Source organism: Dama dama, chromosome 5 (assembly GCF_033118175.1).
Source record: "Dama dama isolate Ldn47 chromosome 5, ASM3311817v1, whole genome shotgun sequence".
Lineage (NCBI taxonomy): Eukaryota > Metazoa > Chordata > Mammalia > Artiodactyla > Cervidae > Dama > Dama dama.
In genome coordinates this window covers 9,742,179-9,766,259 of record NC_083685.1, presented here as the reverse complement: position 1 = coordinate 9,766,259, position 24,081 = coordinate 9,742,179, and the positions used below count along the sequence as shown (strand labels likewise).

Sequence of the window (24,081 nt, the reverse complement as noted above, 5' to 3'; positions counted from 1 at the left end):
AAGTATATGATAAAAAAATAAAAAATAAAGTATATGATAAAGGAGACTCTACACTGGTAAGGATGTTGCGTTCTTATGCTACAGATAAGAGTTTAAATTGCTACAGACTGCAGAAAGGCAGTTTGTTAACTGGTTACAGACGCCTCAAAATTAACTGCATCCTTTCACCCAGGGTACCAAATACCTTTCATCCAAATACCTTATTTGGGAATATGTCCTAATAGAATAAAAATACAAAGCTTTATGCATACTTTCATTGAAGCATTGTATGTAATGCTAGAGCACAGTAAAAAGCCTAAGTATCCATCAAGAGGAGAGAAGTTGAATAAATTATGAAACTCTCGTGCTCGCTTCAGCAGCACATATACTAAAATTGGAACAATACAGAGAAGATTAGCATGGCCCCTGCGCAAGGATGACACGCAAATTCGTGAAGCGTTCCATATTTTTTTAAAAAAAAAAAACTCTCTTCATTTTTATGGATTAATGGTTATATATAGTGATAGAGTCTCAGCATCTAAACTCTATCTTGAAATTTAAAAATCTGTCCCTTCAAATTGGTTTTTGACTAGTAGGCCTATTTCAAAACAGAATTAATAATAGAAAGAAAGCATTAAGTAGAACCATTTCGTTTCAGTTCACAAAAAGAAATATGCCTTGTGAGAACTTAAATGTTAACATGGTTCTATTATGTAAATAGTTTTAAACTATCCACAGAAACAAAGTTTGATTCAGTTATGGCTGTGATTGATGGTACTTTGAGCATGCTGGAAGGTCTTTGATGAACTCTAACAATAGTCTGACTAATTTTATGTGAACATGTGTGTATTTTTATATCTGGGAATATTTCCAATTATTTTCTCACCCTCAGGGCAGACAGAAACTAGCTCGGTTTAACGCCCATGAGTTTGCCACTCTGGTTATCGACATTCTCAGTGACGCCAAGAGGAGACAGCAAGGCAGCCCTCTCTCTAGTTCAAAAGGTAACTGTTTCAGACCTCTAAATGTTTGCTTCCTTGGCCTTCTGAACTTCACACATGTGTTAAAGTTATAAAAATAATTAAAGCAGTCATCGATACCATAGCTTAAAGCCCTGTTAAGTTTTATTGATACTACGTTGTGATGATAAGTTTCTCTCTTTGAGTCCTGGTGAATTATGAGTATCTCAACATTATTAACTGTGATTCATATTTATCTTATATATGAGTTTTTACCTCTTCGGTCACCTGCCTTCCTTATAAATTTGCATTCTGAAATTAATTCAAGTATGACTTAGATCTTGTTAAAGGACAAAGAAAATAAACCCCCTTTATTGGAATTCCCAGTCACCTGCTATTGTTTACCTACAAGACTGAGTTCTACATAATTGGAATTTGTGATTATTAACTTTCGATCTCTGCAGTGAGAATTTTTGGTGTTTAAAGTTGTGAAGAGAGCACCTAGCGCGTATTTCCAAGGTGCCCTTTGAGTCTTGTTCAGTAGCTCAGGTTCCTGCCTTGGTGCTTGAGAACACACTTCCTCCCCAGCCCTGATACTGTATTTTTGTTGTTTTTATTTTAAAATTTAAAAAATTTGAATAAGAAAAATACATACAATAAGAATTTAGTTTTCAGTCAGCATCGTATCCCCAAAGATAGTAATCATTAACTGACAGCAATTTGTCCTTCTTAATTTTACTGACTCAGTTCAGTTCAGCCATTCAGTCATGTCTGACTCTTTGCGACCCCATGAAGCACAGCATGCCAAGCCTCCCTGTCCATCACCAACTCCCGGAGTTCACCCAAATCCATGTCTATTGAGTTAATGATGCCATCCAACCATCTCATCCTCTGTCATTCCCTTCTCCTCCTGTCCTCAATCTTTCCCAGCTTCAGGGTCTTTTCCAATGAGTCAACTCTTCGCATCAGGTGGCCAAAGTATTGGAGTTTCAGCTTCAACATCAGTCTTACCAATGAACACCCAGGACTGATCTGCTTTAGGATGGACTGGTTGGATCTCCTTGCAGTCCACGGGACTCTCAAGAGTCTTCCCAACACCACAGTTCAAAAGCATCAATTCTTCGGCGCTCAGTTTTCTTTATAGTCCAACTGTCACAGTCCATACATGACCACTGGAAAAACCATAGCCTTGACTAGACGGACCTTTGTTGACAAAATAATGTGGATCTGTACAGTGTGGTAAAAAATTTGAGTCACCCAAAACACATGTTCCCATGTGAGACTGAGCAAGGCCATGCTCTTCCTTTTATTTCAGTTCTTATACTGTAAGCAAGTAGTCTTTTTGATATTTATTTAGTGCCACAGTTTTCACATTTTTTGATAATTTCACTATGTAAAGTGGTCCCCAAGTACAGTGCTGAAGAGCTGTATAGCATTCCTGAGCACACGAAGGCAGTGACATGCCTTACAGAGAAAATACATGTGTTAGATTAGCTTTGTTCAGGCCTGAGTTACAGTGCTGTTAACCATGAGTTCAGTGTTAATGGATCAGTGATACATATTCATTGATCTTCAAACAGAAATGCACGTGAAGGAAGGTTATGTATTTATCAGTTGACAAAAATGTGACCAGAGGTTTGTAGGAACCTAACTGTATTTCCACTTCAGTATTTGCTGATTTGTTCTTCACAGCAACTTTATAGACCGTGACTGCTACCAATAATAAAATTTACCGTATATATGTGTATATGCTTGGGAAAAAGACTGGCAGGAAATAGAACAACATGTATCAATAGCTGTGAATGATTACTCTTTTCATTAGTTTCAGTTTTTCTATATTGAGTCCTTACTACTTCTATAATCTGATGGTATGTATATTTTACATATTCATTTTGAAAACTAAAATTCCCTTTGTGTAAACATAGTTTATCACCCAGATATTATCCTTCAAAATGTCCATAAACAGTATTGGAAATTCAAGGTTTGCTTGAGTTGCCTGAAAGAGAGCTGAGAGACTTGGATAATTTGCGAAATCTTTCATTCATTATGTGTCACAGCTGATAGAACCATCATTACTTCCCAGTAACCATATGCTGTTGGTCTGTATGGGTGTGTCCAATGGGTCATTTGCTTTCTCTCTCTCACTGGCATTCAGTTAAGGAAAGGCCAGCATGCCTATTCAATGATCTTCTAGTTTCTAGGCTTCCTTTAGCAGTTTTCTTTCTGTTTTGACTTGACATTATCTTGTAAAAAAGTTACAATTGTAACTGAATTGCAGTTAATCATACTTTAGTTACAGCTTTATTTTCATGATTTCAGCTATACTGTTTCCTTCAGTGATTCCAAATTTGGGAACCTGCCACCTTACATGAGCAGCTCTTCCCTAACCATCTAATTCGTGTGCCCATTTTTGGCAGGTATCTCAGATGGTTGCTTCACTCTCCCTCTATAGTTTTCAGTAGACTCTGTCCAGTTGATAACGTGCTGTTATCCCTTTTTGGGGTGACTAGAACCTTGTTACTTTTGTCATTTTTCTCCCAGTCTTTTAAATGGCTTGTTTTTTTAGGAAAAAAGAAGTTCTTTTCAAAGCTGAAGTAAAGTTATTCGCTTCTGTTGGTAGACAATGTGGAACTGATACTGAAAACAATTAGTAACCAGCACAGTGTCGAGAGTCAGGACAATGACCAGCCAGACTACGACAGCGTGGCGTCAGACGAAGACACGGATCCGGAAGCTACTGCAAGCAAGGCCCACAGGCAGAAGGTAAGGTGGGGCATTGCACACAGAAAGTGAGCTTATGTTCTTTTTCAGATCTTTCCTCCTCAAAATTTGCCTGATTTGTAAAGCATTTGAGGGCTAGGCCTGGGAAAAGTGCTCTGGAGGTAAAGTTGGGTTTTCTACTAGTTTGGCCCAAGCTAAGGTCAACAAGGTAAATAGTTTTAAAATAGGGGGTCCCTCGCCCCTGAGTCAGTTGCTGACTCACAGCCCAGCTGCAGTATTGACTTTATAAAATCTGTGAGGAGGGACGGGTGGGTTTTATTCTCTCAACAAATGTTTTACTTTTGTTGGGTAGTTACCCAAACTTCTCTGGATAATACTCTCCTGAATGAGGCCTGGTCTCTTTCCTCTGTGAGGCTGTCCTTACCAAGAGGAGAGGGAACCGCGGTTCAAAGGTCATAAGTGCAGACAGGAGCAGAGGGGTGGGGGCAGGTGGTCCACAGACACAGCCTGTCGCTGACGGGGAGTGTCGGGAGGCTGAGAAGGCTCGGGACGTGGGCACGTGGAGAGGCGGGGAGGGGTTAGACCGAGCGGAGGTGAGACAGGGGCACCTGGGGGAAGTCTGGTCACGTGGAGAGGCGGCCTGAAAGGGGAGAGAGTCCAAGCTGCAGCAGAGGGCAGGGGTCACGCCATGCAGGAGCGTGACCCCAGACTGAAAAGCTGAGACCTCGGCTGGCAGCGCAGAGCCCCGGAAGCTTTTAGGCAGGGCAGAAAGACCATGTCCACCTTGTTGGGTCCTCTGTTTTGGGAGGACTGTTCTGGTGGGTCAGGAGCGGAGGAAAGGAACCCAGGTGGGGAGGTGACGACAAGGTCCAAACAAGAGCTGACACAGGCTCACCCTCTTCAGCTGGGAGGGTCTGGATGGAAAAAAAGTCACTGTAGCAGAGGGTGAGCCCGAGGCCAGGGCAGTAGGGGCCTGGCTGACCCGCCTACCGCTGAATATCCCAGACCTGGCCCGCAGGGGGCTCAGCAAACACTTGAAAATGGACAAACAGGAAGACAGAAAAGGCAGGGCTTGGTGACAAGTTAGGCGTTGGAAGTAGGAAGGTAGATTTACCTGAGTTGTGTCCGGAGTTTTCTAGCTTACACAGCTGTGCGGATCAGTGGTGCCACCGGCAGATATAGGGAACATGGAGGGGATGGCAGGAGTCACCCGTCCCATCTGAAACGTCTCTGCCAGTCTCTCCAGAAGTGGTGGGTTCAGTCGAGTGAAGACGGGTCATGACTGGACCCTGCACGACAGGGTCCCTGCACTGGCCGGCCTCCCCCTCCTCTGGGCCTTGCACACTCACGCCCTCTAGCTGAGGCCTACCGCAGGCTGGAACGCTGTCCTCCAGACAGCCACCTGTCTAGTGACCTCCCCTCCTGCAGGCTGTTGCTCATGTCCCCCCACCCAGCTGTCTAGTTAAAATGCACCCACCGCCACCCCTCCTTCAGCTCCCCAGCCCCTCACTCCTCCTCCGCTCTGTTTATTTTCCATAGCACTTATCACATTCCCTTATACTACGTAGTTATTTATTTTTATTTTTTCCCTCTCTCACTCAGTTGGGATGTAAACACCATGGAAGCAGGAATCTTTTTCTATTTTCTTTTCTTATGTAACCTAAGCCCCTAGAACACTGCCTGGTGCTTAGTAAAAATCTGTCAGAATGAGTGAAATAATGAATCAAAAAAGAAAAATGAACGAACAAAAGAAAGGCAGATGAGACAGGTGTATAGAGTCAATGTTAGAGTGGATTTGTGGCCCCACTGTCTGATCGCTAGAAAATACTGACTTGAAAATTTTTCATCTATTATAGGAGCCCTACCTTTCTGTTTTATTTTTGCATTCCTCTCAGAAGCCTTGATTTGGTTTGATTAACTTTGCAATCCAGCTGGCACAGTCAGAATTTGAAATTCTTGAGCTGTTAGTCTTGAATGTTATCATCGTCTCAGATTGTGAACGTTTTCCCCAATTTATTTTTAGAGCCTAGATTCAGATTTATCAGATGGACCAGTCACTGTGCAGGAATTTTTGGAGGTCAAAAACGCTCTAGTGGCTTCTGAGGCCAAGATACAACAGCTAATGAAGGTGAATAACAACTTGAGTGACGAGCTGAGAATTATGCAGAAAAAGGTAACATGTCAATAAATGCCAGGATGGTTGCTCTTTAACCCCATAGTATATAAGGAAGAATCCCAGGCATGATGCTTGTGATGAGAGGGAAGAAAAACAGACCTGAAAATCTTTGGGCCAAGCTGTCTCTTTGGAAGCAGTATGTATTATGGATATTTTCAACGAAGTAGCTTTGATTAGATATAAATCCAGTGTAAGTTTCCCAAGTAGGAGAACATCATAACCTATTAAGTGTTTGTATCAGTTGTAGAGACCCTTGCAAGGATCCTGTGTTTCCTGGGAAGCTAGACACAGCTCCATGGATGTGATTCTTACTGTTTATTGCTTATTCTAGTCACACCATGAGACAGAGCAGACGAAAGCCCAGGACAGGTTACGTGTTTACCAGCATTTCAGAGCCCACCCCATGCCGCACACAGGCTGCTGTCCCTGTTCACTCTTATTTATTGTTACCCACCCCCACCCTGGCAGCCCAGTCGCACAGTCCCACTTCACTGTTGACTGGCACCTACCACTAATTTATGATGTCCTCAGAGTTGCAGAATAGATACTCAACTAATATAAGAAAACCTTCATGTGCACAAGCGAGAACTGTACACTGGTAAGAAACAATCCCATTTGCTCAGCATTTCCTTGTTTGCCACCTTTTGAGAGAGTTAGAAATACATGAATATATTGATCTCTAAAAAGCGTGTGGCTAATGGTAGCAAAGAATATGTTTAAGAGAGGATTATGTATGTCATTCTTTATATGAATGCTAAGAAGAGGAAGTGGAAAAATTCTAAATTCTGCCTTAGACTTTGTTGGTACTGCTCCCATCATTCAGCGCTCTACAAAACGAGATGCACACACGCTTCCCTTAACCAGAAACAAAACAAAGTATGTACCTGTGTCTTCCTACTATCACTTGAAGAGTAATGCTTCAGAATCGTCACCACCACCAGAGGACACTGCGCACCTTGTTTGTGGCCGGCCCTTTTCAGCGGTACTTCCAGGAAGGCTGAAGAACTAAGAGGCCCAGGGCCCTCTGCTTGTCAGGGAAGGACACGGCAGTGCACCCTCGCCTGGGGCTTGGTCCAGGATTCTTTTTGAGTTTTAGATCATTTTTTGGAGACATTTTGAGATAGATGGCTTTAGTACTTGTAATAGAAGGGGATAAGAATACCTGAAGATCAGTCAGATTTTAATCAGACATTTGTTCTCTGCCACCCTGGCCCTGTCTAAGGCTGGTGTGCAGCCATGAACAAGACAGACCAAGTGCCCTTTTGCCATAATGTACAGGGGTTGCCCTTCTCTCTTCTCTGAAATTTCTTTTGTTTAATGAATTATAGTCTGTCTTATTAGTTGAACTAATACATGGATTTGGGGTGACTTTTTCTGAAACAAGCCGACTTTGTCACTGCAAATCAGTCTGCTAAGCATTACCATTTTTATTCCGTTATGCTACTTTTAGTATTTGTAGAAATCAGAGATAACCTCGAATCTCTGAAAGCAAATGTCTTGAGCTTCTTTAAGAAATGTTGAGTGGAATTATTTGTCATCATTCATGGATTATCTCCTCAATTCTTAGAAAAGGCTCTTGATTTCGGAAACTTTTATCTGTAACTTTTCATTTCCTGTTGTACTCCTTCCAAACAGAAAAAGTATAGCCTGGTTCTTATTAAGATAAGCATCATTCAGGTTTATCCAAGGCCATCTCGCTAAATTCAGACTACTAAAACTTTTTAAAGTTGAGACCAGGAATTCGTGCACATTCAGGTGAAATCCAGGCTGGATGTTTTAGAGTGAAAAGTGTGAAGATAAAGTTTCAGATTTCAAGACCTTGTCTAAAATCCTCTAGGAGGTTTCCACATAGATAAGCACATGGCCAGATCCCCCCATCCTACACTGAGGGCCATGTGTCAGTTAATGTTCCTCACTTTTTGGCCCTCGACCATTTCACTTTAGAACATGGGTTCCCTAATAAGTAGTTTTGACAGGCACTTTACGCCTGTCTGTCTCCTGGAATGTAGCACTTTTCAGTAGCTGCTTATCACTTTGCAGCTGTTCTGTCCTTGAAAGGGAGTTGCAGATACAAGTTATGGCCTGAAGCTTAGGTGTAGAAGCATCCTCTCATTTTTCAGGGGTCACGCTTCAAGAAAATAGAGAACAAGGGTATTTCTGTGGCAAAGACAGTAAGTCAGACTTTCACAGGCGTTTGGCACTACTGATATAAAGTATATGGAACTCGTTTATTCAGTGAAGAAATGATTTTATTTCAAAGTCAGGTAAAGTTTTTTAATATAGTAGTTGACAAAGTAGCATGATTTGTGTCTGATCTTTCACATTTAACAGTTGCTTGGAAAAGATGCTAATTAATGAAGAGGAGCAGCCACTATTGGTGTATTTGTCACAGAGCGGTGCTTTCTAAAATAAAATTGAAAGTAACTCCTAACACTGAATGGGTTGGCTATTGGAAAAAAAAGTAATGATCTTCTGGTGCAGACTCAGTTGCTTGTGGACTTAAGCCTTGGCCCCGGTGGGGAATTTGGTCAGATTTTTACTCTGTCAAGGAGTAGACAGCTGAACTCACACCACACCCAGCTTATAAAATGCCCTGGAGGATGGAGGAGCACCAGAGGGGAAGGACGTTGTACAGCCCGGACTCAGTTACTTGTGTCTAACATGCCAGATGGCTAAAGAGGAACCCGATTCCTTGCCGATCCCTGTAACTCTAATTCATCCAGCACCATGAAGCAGCCTGCATGTGAGCAATGGGAAGAGCGTTCAGGGCCTCCAGGTGCCAGCCTCTAACTAAAATGGGGTGGTGCCAGGCAGCTTAGCGTGTTTAAAGCTGACACCACCACGGTTGCATTTCTGGGCGACAGAGCCAAAGGAGAGCGAGGCCAGGTCTTCCGGCCCTGGCTGAAAGATGACTGATCACCAGAGGGCGGCGCGCACGCCAGTGGAGCATTCAGATGAAGATGTTGATAGTTCAGTAGGCCTCCGGTTCTCTTCGTGATATGTTTATAGAGCAAACTTACCGTGATCCGGTTCCCTCTCTTTAAGAAAAAACAATACTCAGTTGTTTTGAATTTCAAAGAATATATTATGTAATAAAAACTTGTTGATCTTAATTTTTCTTGTTGGCTTTTTGGGAAGCAATAGTTCATCTGATTTTGTTTTTTTGTAAACTGGATTTCACTGTCTTTCTTGCTTTGCAAAGCAACTCTAAGTTATCTTTGTGCTGCTTCCATGGTGTCTGCTGACATTTTTGGCATTTCCAAATTGCTCAGGGCTCATCTGAAAAGCAGGTTACCTAAATGATGTCTTAATGATCTCAAGCTCTTGCTTGAAACAGCCTTAGAGTCATCCAGGGCACAGCCTGCCTGCAGACATTTTCCAGGGCCACCATGACCAGTCTTTAAGCGGTGAGATATTTCGCTTTTAAAAAGTCTAAACTGCAACTTTTCCACAGTCAGAAATGATTTCATTTGCTTAAGTGATTAAGTGAGTTGATTGTATTTCACTCATTCTAGAAGAAAGAGTTTGTGTTTGTGGTTGCCTTTGACTTTCAGCTCAGCAAACTGTTACTGTTCTTATTGTTAAAGCTGGTAGTTGTATTCGTTTACTTGGTGTTTGCTTTTTCTGCTTGCTATAGAAAAACACAGTCCCACTGCCAAACATGTCTTTCAGCTTCAAACACTCCAGAGTGAAAATTCAAGCCTCAGGAAACAGGCCACAACCAATATATATCAGGTGCAAACTGGTTCTGAGTACACAGACACTTCCAACCACTCTTCCTTAAAGCGACGTCCGTCTGCCCGTGGCAGTAGGCCCATGTCCATGTACGAGACGGGATCAGGTCAGAAACCCTATCTCCCAATGGGAGAAGTGAACCATCCCGAAGAGAGCAGGACGAGACTCCAGCCTTTCCCAGCGCACGTAAGTAACACCATCAGTGCTTCCGCTCTTTACTCTCTGTCCAACCTGACCCCTGCCTTCCCTCTTCTCAGCTTGCAGATCCCCAGTCTCCGCTTTGCCAAATCGGGCTATGAGAACCGTCCTTGTGTTTGCTGTACTGACATGTCGACGGGTGCTTGTGGTGTTCCCACAAGCACTCAGGGCCCGTGGCCAAAGGTGTCCCAGCAGCCCTGGGGATTCTGGCTCCTGCTTGGCCCCCTCTCCCCCTTTTTCTGCCCCATATCCATAGTGTCTTTCCCAGGCGGCCACTGTTGGAACTTTTTTGGTCATGAACTTCCTTCCCCATATCCAAAACCAACAATTTATAAAGGTTACCACTGGAAGAAAGTACTGTCTTCTTCCAGGTAGGTGGGTACATGCCCGCTTATGCGCCAGAGCCCTTAGAATTCAGAGAGCCTTCTCCACTCTTCCGCGTGCAGGGGGTGGCGTCTGTGGCCCGGGGGTGCAGGCCTGGTCTGGAAGCCTGTGGGCCTCAGCAGCCCTGCACCTGTGGTCAGTGTGCCGGCCTAGCTGCCACCTCCTCCTCCCCCACTGCGGGGAGAAAGTGTTGCTTTTTCATTTCATGAGAACGAAATGTAAAACTCCTATATCAACTTTACCAGCTTTATGTTCCAAAGATAATATTCTATAACAGGCTGCTAACACTCTTGTTTTTCCTGTGGAATAAGTATTGTGTTGTGAGGTTTTCAAATTATATTTCTTTTGGATTAATTTATTTTAAAAAAACCCTATGTTTTGACAAAATGTTTGCATTTTGAACCTATGTGATTTTATTTTTTTCAGAGAGTAATACTTATCTTTTTGAATGTCAGTTGTTCTTCAGTCCATTTTTATAGGGATTTCCAAAAAAGTTCTCAGAGTCAATAGTAAAGAATATGGCCTGGGAAATTATACCCTATTCAATTTTGTCAAGCTTTAGTGTGGTAAAATTACAGTGTTGTTATATTATAATTGGGAATCTGCTGCTTCAGCTTTTAAAGTTGTTTGGACTAAACATTCTAAAACAATTGATTCAACACATTTGGTGTAATGGGAATGCCATTGAACTAAGTTAAGAGTCTTATTTTTGTATAACTGAGAACAAAATTTAGGAAAAGCCACTTTGTTCATTTTAACAGTGTACTTTTTGATTTTAAAAATATTTAAAATGTAAAAGTGTCATTATTTTAAAAGTTATATATCTAAAAAAAAAGTTATATATCTGTACTGTATCTGATATATATAAACCAACTTTAAACCATTTGTATAGATTTTCATTTCATATCATCTGTCCTGATTAAAAAACAAATATTTGTTTAAGACTATCTATTTAAAAAAAAAAAACCATTGGCACAGTTGACAGATTATGCTAGGTATTGTCTTTTCCCTCATAGAAAAGTAGCCTTACAGATTCCTAGTAATTTCTGAGAGGCATTTATTTCGCTGAGGGATTAAATATCTCTGGGGATCTGTCATTGGCTAGCATGGGTGTTTCAGCACTGATCCCACATAATGAGTTGCTCCTTAGGAGTCTTTTAACTGGGAACCCGGGCAAAGCCAGGGTGGGTGGCGGGGTTTCATGTTTGTTTTGTGTTTTCCCGAGTGTGTCTCTTTTTCCCCTTCCAGATTGGGAGGAGTGCGTTTGTGACCTCCTCTTCGTCTCTGCCTTCCTTCCCCTCCACACTGTCCTGGTCGAGGGACGAGAGCACCCGAAGGGTTAAGTACACTCAATGGTCTGCTCTCTGGAGGAGGGGCCTTGCTCCTGGATGCTTGGTGCTTCTCCCGGCCCTCCTGGCCCGCCCTCCTCCACTAACAACCCCTCTGTCCTGCATGAGGCCTCGCACGCACACCCGCACGCATGTCTGCGGGAGAAGGCCTCCCTCCCAGCTAACTCCTCATTTCTCAGTCTCACGTGACATTTAACACGGTCCACAATTCACCCTGTAACATTGATTCTGAGCGTTCTGTCTCTTTAAACAATCAGAAAATTAGCTGGCTGCTGGTTAAACATAATATGGCAAATCTGTCCAATTTTGTAAACGCTGAGACACCGTGTTTTTTGTTTTTTATTTTTTTAACGTCTTGACGTGTTATGTCAGCACCTGACTTGACAGACCCAGGTTTTGCAGTCCCTGCATTCCATGTCTGGATTGGAGGTGTAGGCAGCTGCTAGTATGAAGCTGTTCACTCTTAGTTGGTCAAGTCCACCTTGCCAGTGTATAATTTACATTCCCAGTTAACAGCACGTGATTCAGGTAAGCTCCCTTTAGAGTAGCCAGGCAGCAAGTATTTATCAAGCACCTCGTCCATACCCTGCCTTTCAGAAAGTCAATTAAAGAGTCCTAAGAAGTTAGGTGACACCCGTGCTCCCAAAGGCACTGTCAGTTTAAAAAATTTCTTCATGCATGAAGAGTACATGACAGCAAGCTGGGGAAGTCATGGAAGAGCACAGGCTTTGAAGACCTGTGTTCAGGTCCTGGCTCTCGTGTCTTTTACTGGAGGGGTGGTGTCCCTAAAGTGAGAGGAAGGAGGGAGCCTGTGGGTGAGGGACCACCTTTACAGACCAGGGGGGATTTGCACCAGGCCTTTGTCTATTCCCTCCACATTGGCTGGACCTATGGAGAGTCTTCTTTCCCACTGAGGAGAGATGTCCCAGTGCCTCACAGCTCATTGAGGCTCTTCAGGGGCTCTTTTCTGAACTTTTGAGGTAATCTATTGAAAAAAACCTCTTGACATAATATATGCTACTATCTTCAGAGCAGTTCTGAAGTTGAACTGCACTGTTTTTACTACAGTATTTCAGTTAAGGGCTTTCCTGGTGGCTAAGTGGTAAAGAATCTACCTGCAATGCAGGAGACCCAGGTTCTATCCCAGGGCAGCTAAATAGAAATGATATCTTTCTTGAAATGTTGTTGCTAAGAGTCAGGGAAACCTTTTTTGTCTACCGTGAAAAAGTTTTTTTTAAATTTTTGGTTGTTTTGAGAGTTATTGCCAGGACTGCTTGCTGAGACAGTGTTTTATACACATCATTTACACTGGTGATCCCAGTTGCTCCTGACAGCTTCATCATGAGTTTAGGTTTTTATGGCGCATCTGTATTCAGAGAAAGCTACCAATCTCTTAAATAAACTGAACCAGCACCAACTATAAGGTAACTTTTCTATTAACAGCTTTGAGAGAGCAGCACTTTTAACTAATAGACCTGAATTCTGCATGTTGACAATAATTTCCTTAAAATTAACGCTGACTAATTTGAAAACCCGAAATATGCTTTTGTTGACAACGATGAAGGATTTAATGTAAGTAACCAATTTCCTGGGTGGTTATTGCTGTACATTGTTACCTGTATTCAAGAAGCATTTCCTGAGTACTTTCATCAGATAGATGAGTCATTACTCTTCTAACATGCTTCATTGAAACTTCGTACTTTCGATCACGGGTGATGCATTTGATTTGTGATTATCAAATTTACGTCAAGGAAGGTTAAAAAGATCCATTGTAAAAAGATGGGATTTTTCTGGGTTTAATTCTGTTCTCTAGCTTTTTCCACTGGAACTACTCTGGACAAATTTCCCAGAATACTTATTTAAATGCAGGTTTTTCACATTCTATTTTATGCTCTCTGTATGTGTATGTACACAGAAGCACATACTCATCTTTGTGTGTATGTATATATGAAAACTAAAGGAAAAGAAATTTAAAGATTATTCAAACATGCACTGTGAAAGGTAAGAAGAGTTTTTTTTTTTTTTTTTTTTTTTGGTTTGGTTTTGTCTTGTTTCTGTTTTGTTTTTTTTGTGATCATCTCTGGAAGAGCCTGGTTTCACTGTTCCCTTCCTGGGATATAGTGCCTGCTTTGGTCTTCCATCTAGACAGCCAGCAGCCAGTGACTCACTGATTGGTTCATGAAGCCAGATCAGAGGCAGCAAGTGAAGCAGCACCACTTGCTGGTAGGAGAGCGAAACAAAGGGATCTTGCATGTTGTAGTTTTCACAGAACTTAGCTCTGCAGACTGTGTGTACAGCTGCCAGCCAACACTTGCAGTCACTTGTCAGATGGACTCTAGTGGTTAGAGCACAGACTCTTTAGGAGCTTATCACAGTGTCTTGCATTAAGTGGCTGGAACCAAATAGAGCATCTGAGGGAGACACGAAAGACCTCAGCACATACAGAGAATGAGCGTTCTACCTGGGAGAGGACAGAGAGAGGCTAGCAGGCAACACGTATTCTGGTAGAGAAGGAAAGAAATCATTTCTGGATCCACTGTTCATCAGTTACTAAAAATTTTTTTTATTTAAAACTTTTTTTGGCCTTGCACATAGCTTATGAGGTCATAATTCCCCAACCAGGGAACAAACCCAGGCCCTGGGCAGTGAAAGCACCAAGTCCTAATAGTATTCTGCTTCTAGAGAAGCAGAATAGGGGCTGCCTGCCTGCCTGCTCACATAGGGCCTTCAGAAGGCCAAGCAGCATGGTCAGTAAGGAGCAAATAATTAAACTTTAGGGAGGCTTTCTTAACTGACTCACTCTAAGGGAACCATTCTTATGAGTGAAGCTACAGGGACTCCATGTGTTTAAACAGGGCTGTGAATTTACACATGAAGAAATTCTGAATTCGCAGCTATCTCTTACTACAGCTGCAATAAAAATCCTTAGTCACATGTTTTGATTCACTTGGATTAAATTCAAGGTATAGAACTAGAAATAGCTCATGTTTGTCTTTTGCAGTTGGTAATCAACCTAGGTTTTAAATTGGCTTCCACTGATTTCTGTTCAAATGAAGAAATTCTCAAGCACTATGGATAAATACTGAGGAAATCCTCTCTATTAAATACTCCAGAACTAACACAGTTCCCTTCAAAGGAATGTGGTCCCCTCTAAATGTAATACTCCCCCATCCCACCCTGAAGGCCCTGTACTTAGTGTTGCTGCCATTTGCTCAAAATAGTTAAAGGGTTCCTGCATCCCTTTTATTTTACACTGTATGTTTAAGGGATAGATGTTTGGGGAGACAGATGAAAATGTTTGGAAACCAGTTGTCACACCGGCTTCATCCATTTTGACTCACAAACAACGTGTGGCAATGAATGAGTGATTTCTGGCTTCCTCTTGTGGCTCACAGAAGCCGTCTCTGAGAGTGGTTCTTGGAGAGCCAGATTGAGAGCAGTGGTGGGCCTCAGAGTTCCAGGCTGGGGCATCGCAGGCAGCAGGAGACAGGAGGCCCAGGTTCTTGGTCCAGGTTTTCTGTTGACTTTTTGGCATTGGGGGTGACCCCCGGGTCTTTTGGCCCTTCCTTTTCCCATCTGCTATTAGACCAGTTAATCTGCAAGCAGCTCCCAGCACTGATGATCCAATCTATGGGTATACAGCATGTTTGCTTCTTAAATGGGTGTCTTTATATTATGGTTAAACTCCATACTTCTTAGGGAGCTAAACATGAACGTTGCCTTGCGTGTCTCTGTTAATTTGTATCAGGGATCTGGGTGCAGCTAAGGAGTGAAGATGAAGATGGGGTAGAGAAGGAAAGAAAGCATTTCTGGATCCACTGTTCATTAGTTACTAAAATTTGTTTTTTTAATTAAAAAAACTTTTTTTTTTGGCCTCGCACATAGCGTGTGGGGTCATAATCCCCCTACCAGGGATCAAACCCAGGCCCTGGGCAGTGAAAGCACCAAGTCCTAACCACTGGACCCCCAGGGAACTCCCCATTACTAAATTTTTATTAAAGCATTGGCCCCTGTCCCAGATGAGGTCTGGGGCATGAAGGCCACGTGGCCTGACAGGTGAGGATTCCTGGGAGGGCAGCCAGGAAGTATCTGGTGCTCTCAGCTAACGGGATCACCTTTTGTCTTGCAGGCGTCCCGGCTGGAGAAGCAGAATAGCACACCGGAGAGTGACTACGACAACACTCCCAACGACAGGGACCTGGAGGACGTGGGGTACTTGTGCAGGGAGAAGGCCCTGGGGCTGGGCTGCTTAACCAGAAGCCTGACAAGGGCATGGTCACGCCCTTCACCGCCGCCACCCGCTTCTCTGTTCCCAGACCTTTAAGGTCCTCAGATACCGAGACATAAGTTGATAGTTCACACCTCTTCTCATCTCACCTGATTGCCCCTAGAGGCCCTTTTTCCTTTTATCAACAGGTTAGACTCGTCTCTGAGTCTCTATTATGCTTAAAGTCAGTCCTTCACTTCAAATCAACGTTAGGTTATACCCTGCATCTCTGTCCCAAGGAATTGCCTTGATTCGAATGACTTAATAACCATACACACTCCCCATTCTGTTTGCTCCCTCCCTTTCCCCATCATTAGCCTTCCTATGAGGGTCATCCCATTCAGCCTCGTGGTAGAATGAAGCAGCCTCCCCGTGAGCAGTGGCTGCTGCTGCTCAGCGAGCCTTACCCCGAATCTCCTGCCAGACAGGATAAAGGAAACCACAGTAGCAGCCCGCTCGTGCCTCCAGCAGATGCACACGCCGCGGCTCCTAGACGCAGAGAGGCCGCCCATCAGCACCTGTCACGTTTAACCACTTCTTTAACGCTCGCAGGTCAAGCAGGAAAGGGAGGCCGAGGAACTCAGTGTGGCAGGGTGACAGCTCAGGCCCAGACACAGCAGAGCCCCACACGGCCCCCAGCCCCATCCTCCCCAGCACCGAGGACGTCATCCGGAAGACGGAGCAGATCACCAAAAACATACAGGAGCTCTTAAGGGCAGCCCAAGAGAATAAACATGACAGGTAAGGGGGCTTGAGAAAGAATCCTGCCTGGCAGGACGTGTGCACATGCTCTGGGAGAGATGCTGCTGCTCTAGTTACAGACAGGGCTGGGTTTTAACATGCTGATGTCAGAAGGTATAGGAAATCTCAGGTTTATGTAGGACACTTCAAAACAAATTTGTAAATTTGGGGTTTTCTTTTTGTTTCTTTTCTACGGTACATTTTTTTCTTTTTAAAAAATTTATTTTTAATTGAAGGATAATTGCTTTACAATATTGGTTTCCTTTCTGCCATACATCAACATGAATTAGCCATAGATGTATGTATGTTTCCTCCTGGGAAGATCCCTCCCACCTTCCACCCTTTACCACCCCTCTGGGTGGTTACAGAGCACCCGTTTGGGTTCCTTGAGTCCTACAGCAAATTTCCACTGGCTATCTATTTTACATATGGTAGTGTATATGCTTCCATGCTACTTCTCTCCATTTGTCTCATCTGTTTTATGTGGTATTTTTAATCTTTCATCTTCTTATGAAATGCTCCGAATAAAACTGCTTCCAGAGATAGAATTACAGCATCTTTGGGGTGGTGACATTCCTAGTTCTTGAGGTGAAAGAAGCTGCCTCAAAACTGGCAACAGATTCTCCCAGCTGCTCTGTTTAGCTGGGGAGGAGTGTGTGCCATAGAAGGCTTCCTGAAATGAATCTGATTTCTTACCTGACTCCCTCACGTGTGCATGTACACATCTAGGAAGCAAGTGGTTTACAAATAAAAGTGGGTCTAATCATCACCCAAATCATTTTCTGCTCCTGAAAGAAAAATCTGCTCCATCTGGGCAGAACGGCATTCCACAGAGTTCTTTCCAGCTGCAGAGAAGGGCCCAGCCCCTGTTCTAACCCACCCCTTTGCTCTTGGGTAAGTTGTTAGCAGTTGCGAGCTGGCCCTAGTTTCAGGTGGTGACCAGCCTGCTCCAGACACGTTGTTTAACATCATCCCACTGAATTTGTGAAGGCAGAATTTGATAAAAATCCAAGAAAAACCTCATTTTCAGGAGCAAAATTTGACCTTCCCAGGTGGTCCAGTGGTCAAGAATTCAGGTGAGTTTGATCCCCGGTTGGGAAGATCCCCTGGAGGAGGAAATGGCAGCCCACTCCAGTATTCTTGCGGCGAATCCCATGGACAGAGGAGCCTGGTGGGCTTACAGTCCATAGGGTTGCAAAAGAGTCAGACAACTCAGCGACTAACCAACAGCAAAGTGTAGTGCTTCTGTGAAAAAGTTCTCTTCATGCCTTTGCACAAACAGAAGTTGTTCAAGGAGCACAGTACTGCCCCTCCTTTTTGCTCTGTGTTCCCTTCCACAGAAGGATGAACCATGTCTCTTGCAGTCTGCATGGCCCTGGCGCTGTCACGTTCACCGCCCCGTTTCCTACCCTTTTGCATTTTGCAGTACAGCTCAGACTTCTCCCAGTGTCGTCATTTCCCCCTCACTAGGAGAGGAATGGGCAGTGTTTATTACCAGAGCGGAGTCAGTCTTCATGGGTGGATGGCTGGAGGAGCCTCAGAGAAAAAGAGGAACCCGCACAATTTCTCAGCCTCCTTCCACAGAAATCATATAGCTGTGTATCTCCCCTTCCCCCGGACATCCTGTTCATCACATGCCCCCCCTGCCTCACACGCTGTAGACGTGCAGCACCTCTGCTCAGCACCACGGCCTTGACAGCGGGCCCCGTCATTCCCTCATTACGTGAAGCGAGACGTTTCCCGCTTCCCGCCTCCCACGCACGGTCCGTTCGGGCCCCGCGGTGATAGGGTGAGCCCCTCCTGCGGCGTTCTCCCGCTGCCGAGCAGCGTGCCTCTCTTCCCGCCTCACCCAGCTCGGAAGTGCCCCGCTGGTACTGCAAATGACAAAAAAAATGTGCTGACATTATGTTTCTTTCTTTGATGGTTGTCAGGAATATAAATATGTGCCCTGGGGCTGTTTTCTGGCTTCGAAGATCGCAGTATGGTGCTTGGTACAATCTGGGCAGTTTGGTGGTTTTTTTTTAAGATGTACAAATCCATTCATTGTATGTTGTGATCTCAGTGTTCTGTGGCCCCACCAGGCTGTAATGTACGTCGCCTGCATTCATCCCTGGAGGCTGTTTTTATATGATGGAATCAAGTTTGAAGAATGGGGGCCCCGGCTTTATCCCTGAATACCTTGTGTTGGTGTGGGATCCACAACAGACTGGCTGTGGCCTTAGCCCCTTTATTACGGGAGTATAAATGGGAATGTATTCGTGTCTGAGAGTTCTCTGTCTCTGAATTATTTTTGCTGTCTTTAAATAACCTTTTTAATATTCTTGCAGTTATATTCCCTGCTCAGAGAGGATACACATAGCTGTTACAGAAATGGCGGCATTATTCCCCAAAGTAAGTCACTCCCTGCTAACTTGGTTCGGATCCTTTTCAATGAGCTCCAAGAAATTTCTTGATGACCTTTACATTATATTCATCTCTTTGTAGCACAGAGAGTTTTAAATATGCAAACAGCCATATAGGGCTATTGGTTTGGGTTTAATAAGACAAGAATGTATGAGCCAAATGCTGCAAGGCAAAGCATTAACAGGAAAAAAAATTCTATCTGGAATATTTCACCCATGTAAATACTTGTTCAAATACTGCTTCAGAATAGCACTAGTAAATGGATACTGCTAAATCTACTGTGTGCAGTCTGAACTTTTGAGTCAGAGCCCCAGCATCCCCTACACTGTGGGTTGCCAAACTTGCAGTCTTTCACGCATCCCCAGTGAAAACATGCAGGACACAACTGCCATTCACTGCGGAACAGCTTGAGTTGTCTTCCGAGGAATGCTTGTCCCTGTTCTCGGAGGTGTCCACCCTGCAGTCCATGGCGAACAGCTGTTTTTCTGTTTAGAAACCCAAGTCCGACATGGTGAGGACCTCCCTCCGCTTACTGACGTCCAGTGCCTACCGACTGCAGTCAGAATGCAAGAAAACCCTCCCAGGGGACCCAGGCCCACCCACGGACATCCAGCTGGTCACGCAGCAGGTCATCCAGTGTGCCTATGACATCGCCAAGGCCGCCAAGCAGCTGGTCACCATCACCACCAAAGAGAACAACAACTGAATGGCAGGGCTGGCCCTTCTGTTTTCTAAGCTTTTCCAAGTCCGGTTTCCACTTTAGACATGGAACTCTTGCGATTTTTACAGACACAAACATTTAATGAAAGTTTAAAACTTTTTAAAAAGAAAACTCAGTATTATTTTTGCATGTTTTCTAACAAATTTTCAACTATTAATTTAACCCACTTGCCTTATTTTGTGCCTGTTTGCCAGTTTACCTTCTGACGTTCTGTTGTGCTGTCCATGACCGTTGAGTTAACGATCATAGACACCCGAAAGCAGAACTTCGTTGTTTAAAGTTTGTTAGACCTTCTCCATCCCTTCAGACTCCTTGCCTATGGCTAAACTAGAAGTGAGATTCTTAGTGAAACATTCTCTGGAGAGAGTTGTCTGATCCCTGTCAAGCATTGTGCAATAAGCAAGTATTCCAGCCTCTACTGCAGAATCTCTTCTAAGTTTGGGGTATCTCCAAGCAGGCGTGTAGAGAAAGGACTTTGCCACTTTCCAAAACTAGTGTAACAGTCTCTCTTGGAAGGAAACAATGAAGTGTTCCGTTTAACTGTCCTGTCACACTCGATGGCCTCTCATCTAATTTTTCTCTCTTGTCTTCTGTCCACTTCTGTTCTGCTGTCACCCTGAAGTCTCCACAGCGATAAGCACTCATCCTCCCTGTCCTGTGTGCGTTGGCCACGTTATCACGCACAGGCTGAGGAGCCCCAGTTCCATGAGCCGTAATTTCATCCCAGCCCATTCAGATAGCACTGCCGTAAACTGTGATGAGAGAAATGGTCTACTCCCCTCACTCCTTTAGCCACGTAAAGCCTTCTCACACGACCAGCCCCGCACGTCTCACCACCTTTAAGGACCTTGGATAAGGTAAGATGCGTACGGTCACCAGGGTTCACTTCTCCCCTGGCACCTCCTCACTGGTACTTCAGTGTCAGACATCACATTTCAGGAATTCCCTGCAGAGCGCTCTAACTGACCGTGTGCTATCCCAAGGCTACAAAAGCCTGCAGGTGTAAGGTCTGGGATGCCCCGAGGTTGCCTTCTAAGTTACTAAGAAGAGCTTGGTCGTTCTGGAAGCTAAAAGTATATTCCTTCCTGCTCGTGGCCACGGTTTTGTGTGGGCGTGGCTCAGACCCTGACCTTGACCAGTGGGGCCAGGCGGCAGTGACAATGAATGAAGCGAGCCAGATGCCAGGGACAGCGGGGAGCCCACAGCATGGCAGTGGGGACAGCAGCTGCCCAGCTCCACTCAGGCTGCCGTGTAAATAAAATGAGCCTAGGGTTGCCAAAGCTTTTGACTTGTCAGAAGACATCAGATATTTCCATGCCATCTCCATCTGTAAACGTCGGTGACTCGTCTAAACGTGTTCACAGCACGCGTGTGGGCCCGCTGCAGCCTTGAGGCTGCCAGCTCCCGGCTCTGCTGTGGATCGCGAGGCCTGGCTTCCCTGGTCTCGCCGGCTTTAGCCTCTGAGCCTTATTACCTTTTGCAGGGCTGCCGTACCCTGTGTTAAGTTGCCGTTGGTTCTTGTTTCACCCATCTGTTCTGTCCCGTAGTGCTCGTTCACACACATGGAAAAGTCAAAATCATCACAGTTGCCCCAGAACATGTTCGGTAAGCCTGTGTTTTCACAGAACTGTGTGACTCACACACCTCTGTAGCCTGACCGAATGCGGTTGGAAGGAGCGCGGTGATGGTGTTTGGTTACTGAGTCACTGTGCTGGGTGCTTTCGCCAGCTTTTGCTCTGCTGAGTAGCGCGGGGAGAGGATCCACATCTCCAAGACTTGTCTGCACAAACCTAAGTGCCACACTCTTGTCAGATGCTGAGGGGCGCCTTCTCGAAGGAGGTCTTCTACTTTCAATTCAGGCACCGTCTGAGAACCGTCTCTGCACGCTGCATGCACGGGCTGTCCCTCCTCTTCCTGACGAGCACCTGCTCTCCCGCCCGGCCGACAGGGCTCCTCGGGCAAGGCCCAGCGCAGCCTCGGGTCGGTGCCCTCAGCCTCCTCCGATGGGAGGACGGCCTTCTGGATGATGAGTTGCCACAGTGGGTGAAGCGGTGTCTTCACGCGCACACTCAGGACCTGGAGTGGGGGACATCATTTCGTGCCCCTGGAGAAAGTCAAGGAACATGGGGGCCAGCAAAGCATGTCCAGCCGTGAGCGCACCGCAGGAGTTGGCCCTGCTGACCCACAGTGCCAGCGTTCGGGGAGGGAAGCTCCCAGGTGGAGTGACACCCGGCGACAGGAGGCCTGAGGGTGGCCTTTCTCTTCCAGCCCCTTGTGCGTTTCCTCAAGGCCGGGGTCGGAGACCCGCGGGGCCTGTGAACATTTGCACCTTGTCTCGGTGGCCGCTCACCACCTTTTGCACACGGGTTCCCTGGCCTTGCACTAGTGTCTGAGCTCTGTCATGTCATCCTCTTCCCCTGGATTCTCAAATCCCCGCCCCCTCAGATGCCCTGAGGAGCTAGGAGGACACAGGTAGGAAAGCAACCAGGAGACAGCTGCACCTGAGCACCTCCCGCTGACGTCCTCCTTTGCCTCGGAATGCAAGTAGTTCTTATTTGCCAAAGAACAACGACTTGGACCCAAAGACTAAGCACAGCATTTCACGGATGGGAACTGGAAACGCACAACTCAGGAGCTGTCCTCCAACTCCCCCAGCGATTTCAGCTGCAGAACCTGAGCGAGCCCAGCTCGGGTCTGTCCCCCGCAGCCACCCTGAGCTCCCCACGCAGAGGGTTTTCCTTCTTTCCTTGTCCCAGTTGAAGGTCACCTTGATTTTCCAAAAGAAAATGCTGCATAGGAAAAATGAAATGCCTTTTCTCCCAGTGTCTTCTATCCATGTCACCCATGATTCTGTACTTATTTTTCTTGTTCGTTGTACATTTGTATCCCTGTAATTATTCAACCCTGTAAGCGTTGTAAAATCGTTTTGGAATTTGTGCCTGCTAGTTATGCAATAAACAGGCTCTATAAGTGTCCTTGGGGTACTGTGTCTGCCATCAATTAGCTGATGTTTTCAGATACTCAGTCAAAGTTCCGAGGAAGTTCTCCCCATGGAAACCCATCTTCCGTGAGAGGCGGTACTGCAGGTGCCTCCACCCTGGGGGCTCTGTCGACGGCCTTGTCCCCCCTGTGCTCAGCAGACAGCTTTCTTACAAGAGGTCCTGCATCACGGGGTCACTTCCATGCATCTGATAGCAAGGCCTTTACTCCTCACGTTAAATTTTTAAAATTCAGCAAAAGCCGGCCAAGCATAGGTGCCGTCACCTCTCCTGAGTGAGTAACCAGGGCACAGTCTTCTTTTGCCAAGAAGTTGTGTTCTTACCCTTGAGACCCAGGTGCCAGGAACCCCCCAGTGTCTGTGAAGTAGCCGAATGGAAGGACTGTCCGCTGGCCCCCAAGCACCACGGGCAGCACTTTGCCCGCTGCGGGGCTACACAGAGGCCGCCGGCCTCACCACAGGGGTGGGCTGGGGCCATCGAGGGTGACGTGCTGGGAGGCTGTCCAGGAGCCGTCCCCGTGGCCAGAGCCGTCGAGACGGCATGGACTCCACAGCTTTCTGGGGTCACGCGGCAGCTCACCACACAGCAGCTCCCTGGTGGAGGGGGCCCTGGGGACAAGCGGAGGTCTGGGGAAGCTGGGCTTCATCCTCCCACCCCCACTCCCAGGCCCTTACTCACAAGCACAGCTTCCCTGACCACACTCTGGCCCAGAATTCTCAGCCCATCTCCCACCCCAGTGCCGCTGCTCCCCGAAACTCCTCTCCCCCCCTCACCCCTTCCCACACCTTCCTTTCTTGGGACTCGTCTTCCCCTTCTGTCTATCCCCTCAGTCCTCTCCCTTCCTCCCCAGCCCTTGTAGCATTGCCTGTGTCCTGCTGCCCGCCAGCTCTCCACCTCTGCCTTTCAGAGCCCCAGGTAATTAATTTCCTCTCACCTGGCCTAGCCTCCTCTCACCTTTATCCTGTAAGGACCCACTGGAAGGACCGTCTCTCTCCCAGGCCCTGCTTTCCTCAGGAGCCCACAATGCATTACAGACAGGGTAGTTTTGAAATCTAACTTGGTCTTACAATTTGCACACTATGGCCTAAGAGTTAGCTGTTAGTGCCCCCTCTTGCCCCACACCTTGCTATCTGCTTCCCTCTCCTAGACCTCCCCTCCCAGGACCTCTTTCAATATTTCCCTACCCCACCCAGCCCCCTTCCTTTCTGAGGGGCTGAATTACCTACATAATTACCTACATATAGGCTCTCATTGCGGAGAAGGAAATGGCAGCCCACTCCAGTGTTCTTGCCTGGAGGATCCCAGGACGGGGGAAGCCTGGCGGGCTGCCGTCTATGGGATCGCACAGAGTTGGACACGACTAAAGTGACTCAGCAGCAGCAGCAGGCGCTCATTGTGGGCAGTCTCTGGCTAAGTGCAATTTCCTACAGTCGCAACTGAAATGACCTC

General features: G+C 45.7%; 1 protein-coding gene and 1 non-coding gene across 14 annotated transcripts in view; both read left to right on the top strand.

Annotated features, from left to right (window-relative positions):
• GIT2 (GIT ArfGAP 2) overlaps nt 1-22,608 on the top strand; it is a 41,581-nt gene extending 18,973 nt beyond the window's left edge. For 2 of the 13 annotated variants that reach the window (XM_061141724.1, XM_061141723.1), the window contains exons 12-20: nt 872-983; nt 3,559-3,701; nt 5,683-5,832; nt 9,508-9,756; nt 11,401-11,490; nt 15,631-15,713; nt 16,321-16,509; nt 18,837-18,900; nt 19,406-22,608. In XM_061141724.1, coding sequence (XP_060997707.1) covers nt 872-983; nt 3,559-3,701; nt 5,683-5,832; nt 9,508-9,756; nt 11,401-11,490; nt 15,631-15,713; nt 16,321-16,509; nt 18,837-18,900; nt 19,406-19,618 — 1,293 coding nt within the window. In that variant the 3' untranslated portion in view covers nt 19,619-22,608. Of the gene's footprint in view, nt 1-871; nt 984-3,558; nt 3,702-5,682; nt 5,833-8,166; nt 8,949-9,507; nt 9,757-11,400; nt 11,491-15,630; nt 15,714-16,320; nt 16,510-18,836; nt 18,901-19,405 lie in introns of those variants that run through there. The other 11 variants (XM_061141729.1, XM_061141728.1, XR_009692812.1 and 8 more) reach the window with 10 other exon arrangements.
• Nucleotides 344-450, top strand: LOC133058021 (U6 spliceosomal RNA). The gene has a single exon (XR_009693147.1). It is a non-coding gene; the product is annotated as a U6 spliceosomal RNA (small nuclear RNA).
• Nucleotides 22,609-24,081: the final 1,473 nt, after the last annotated feature.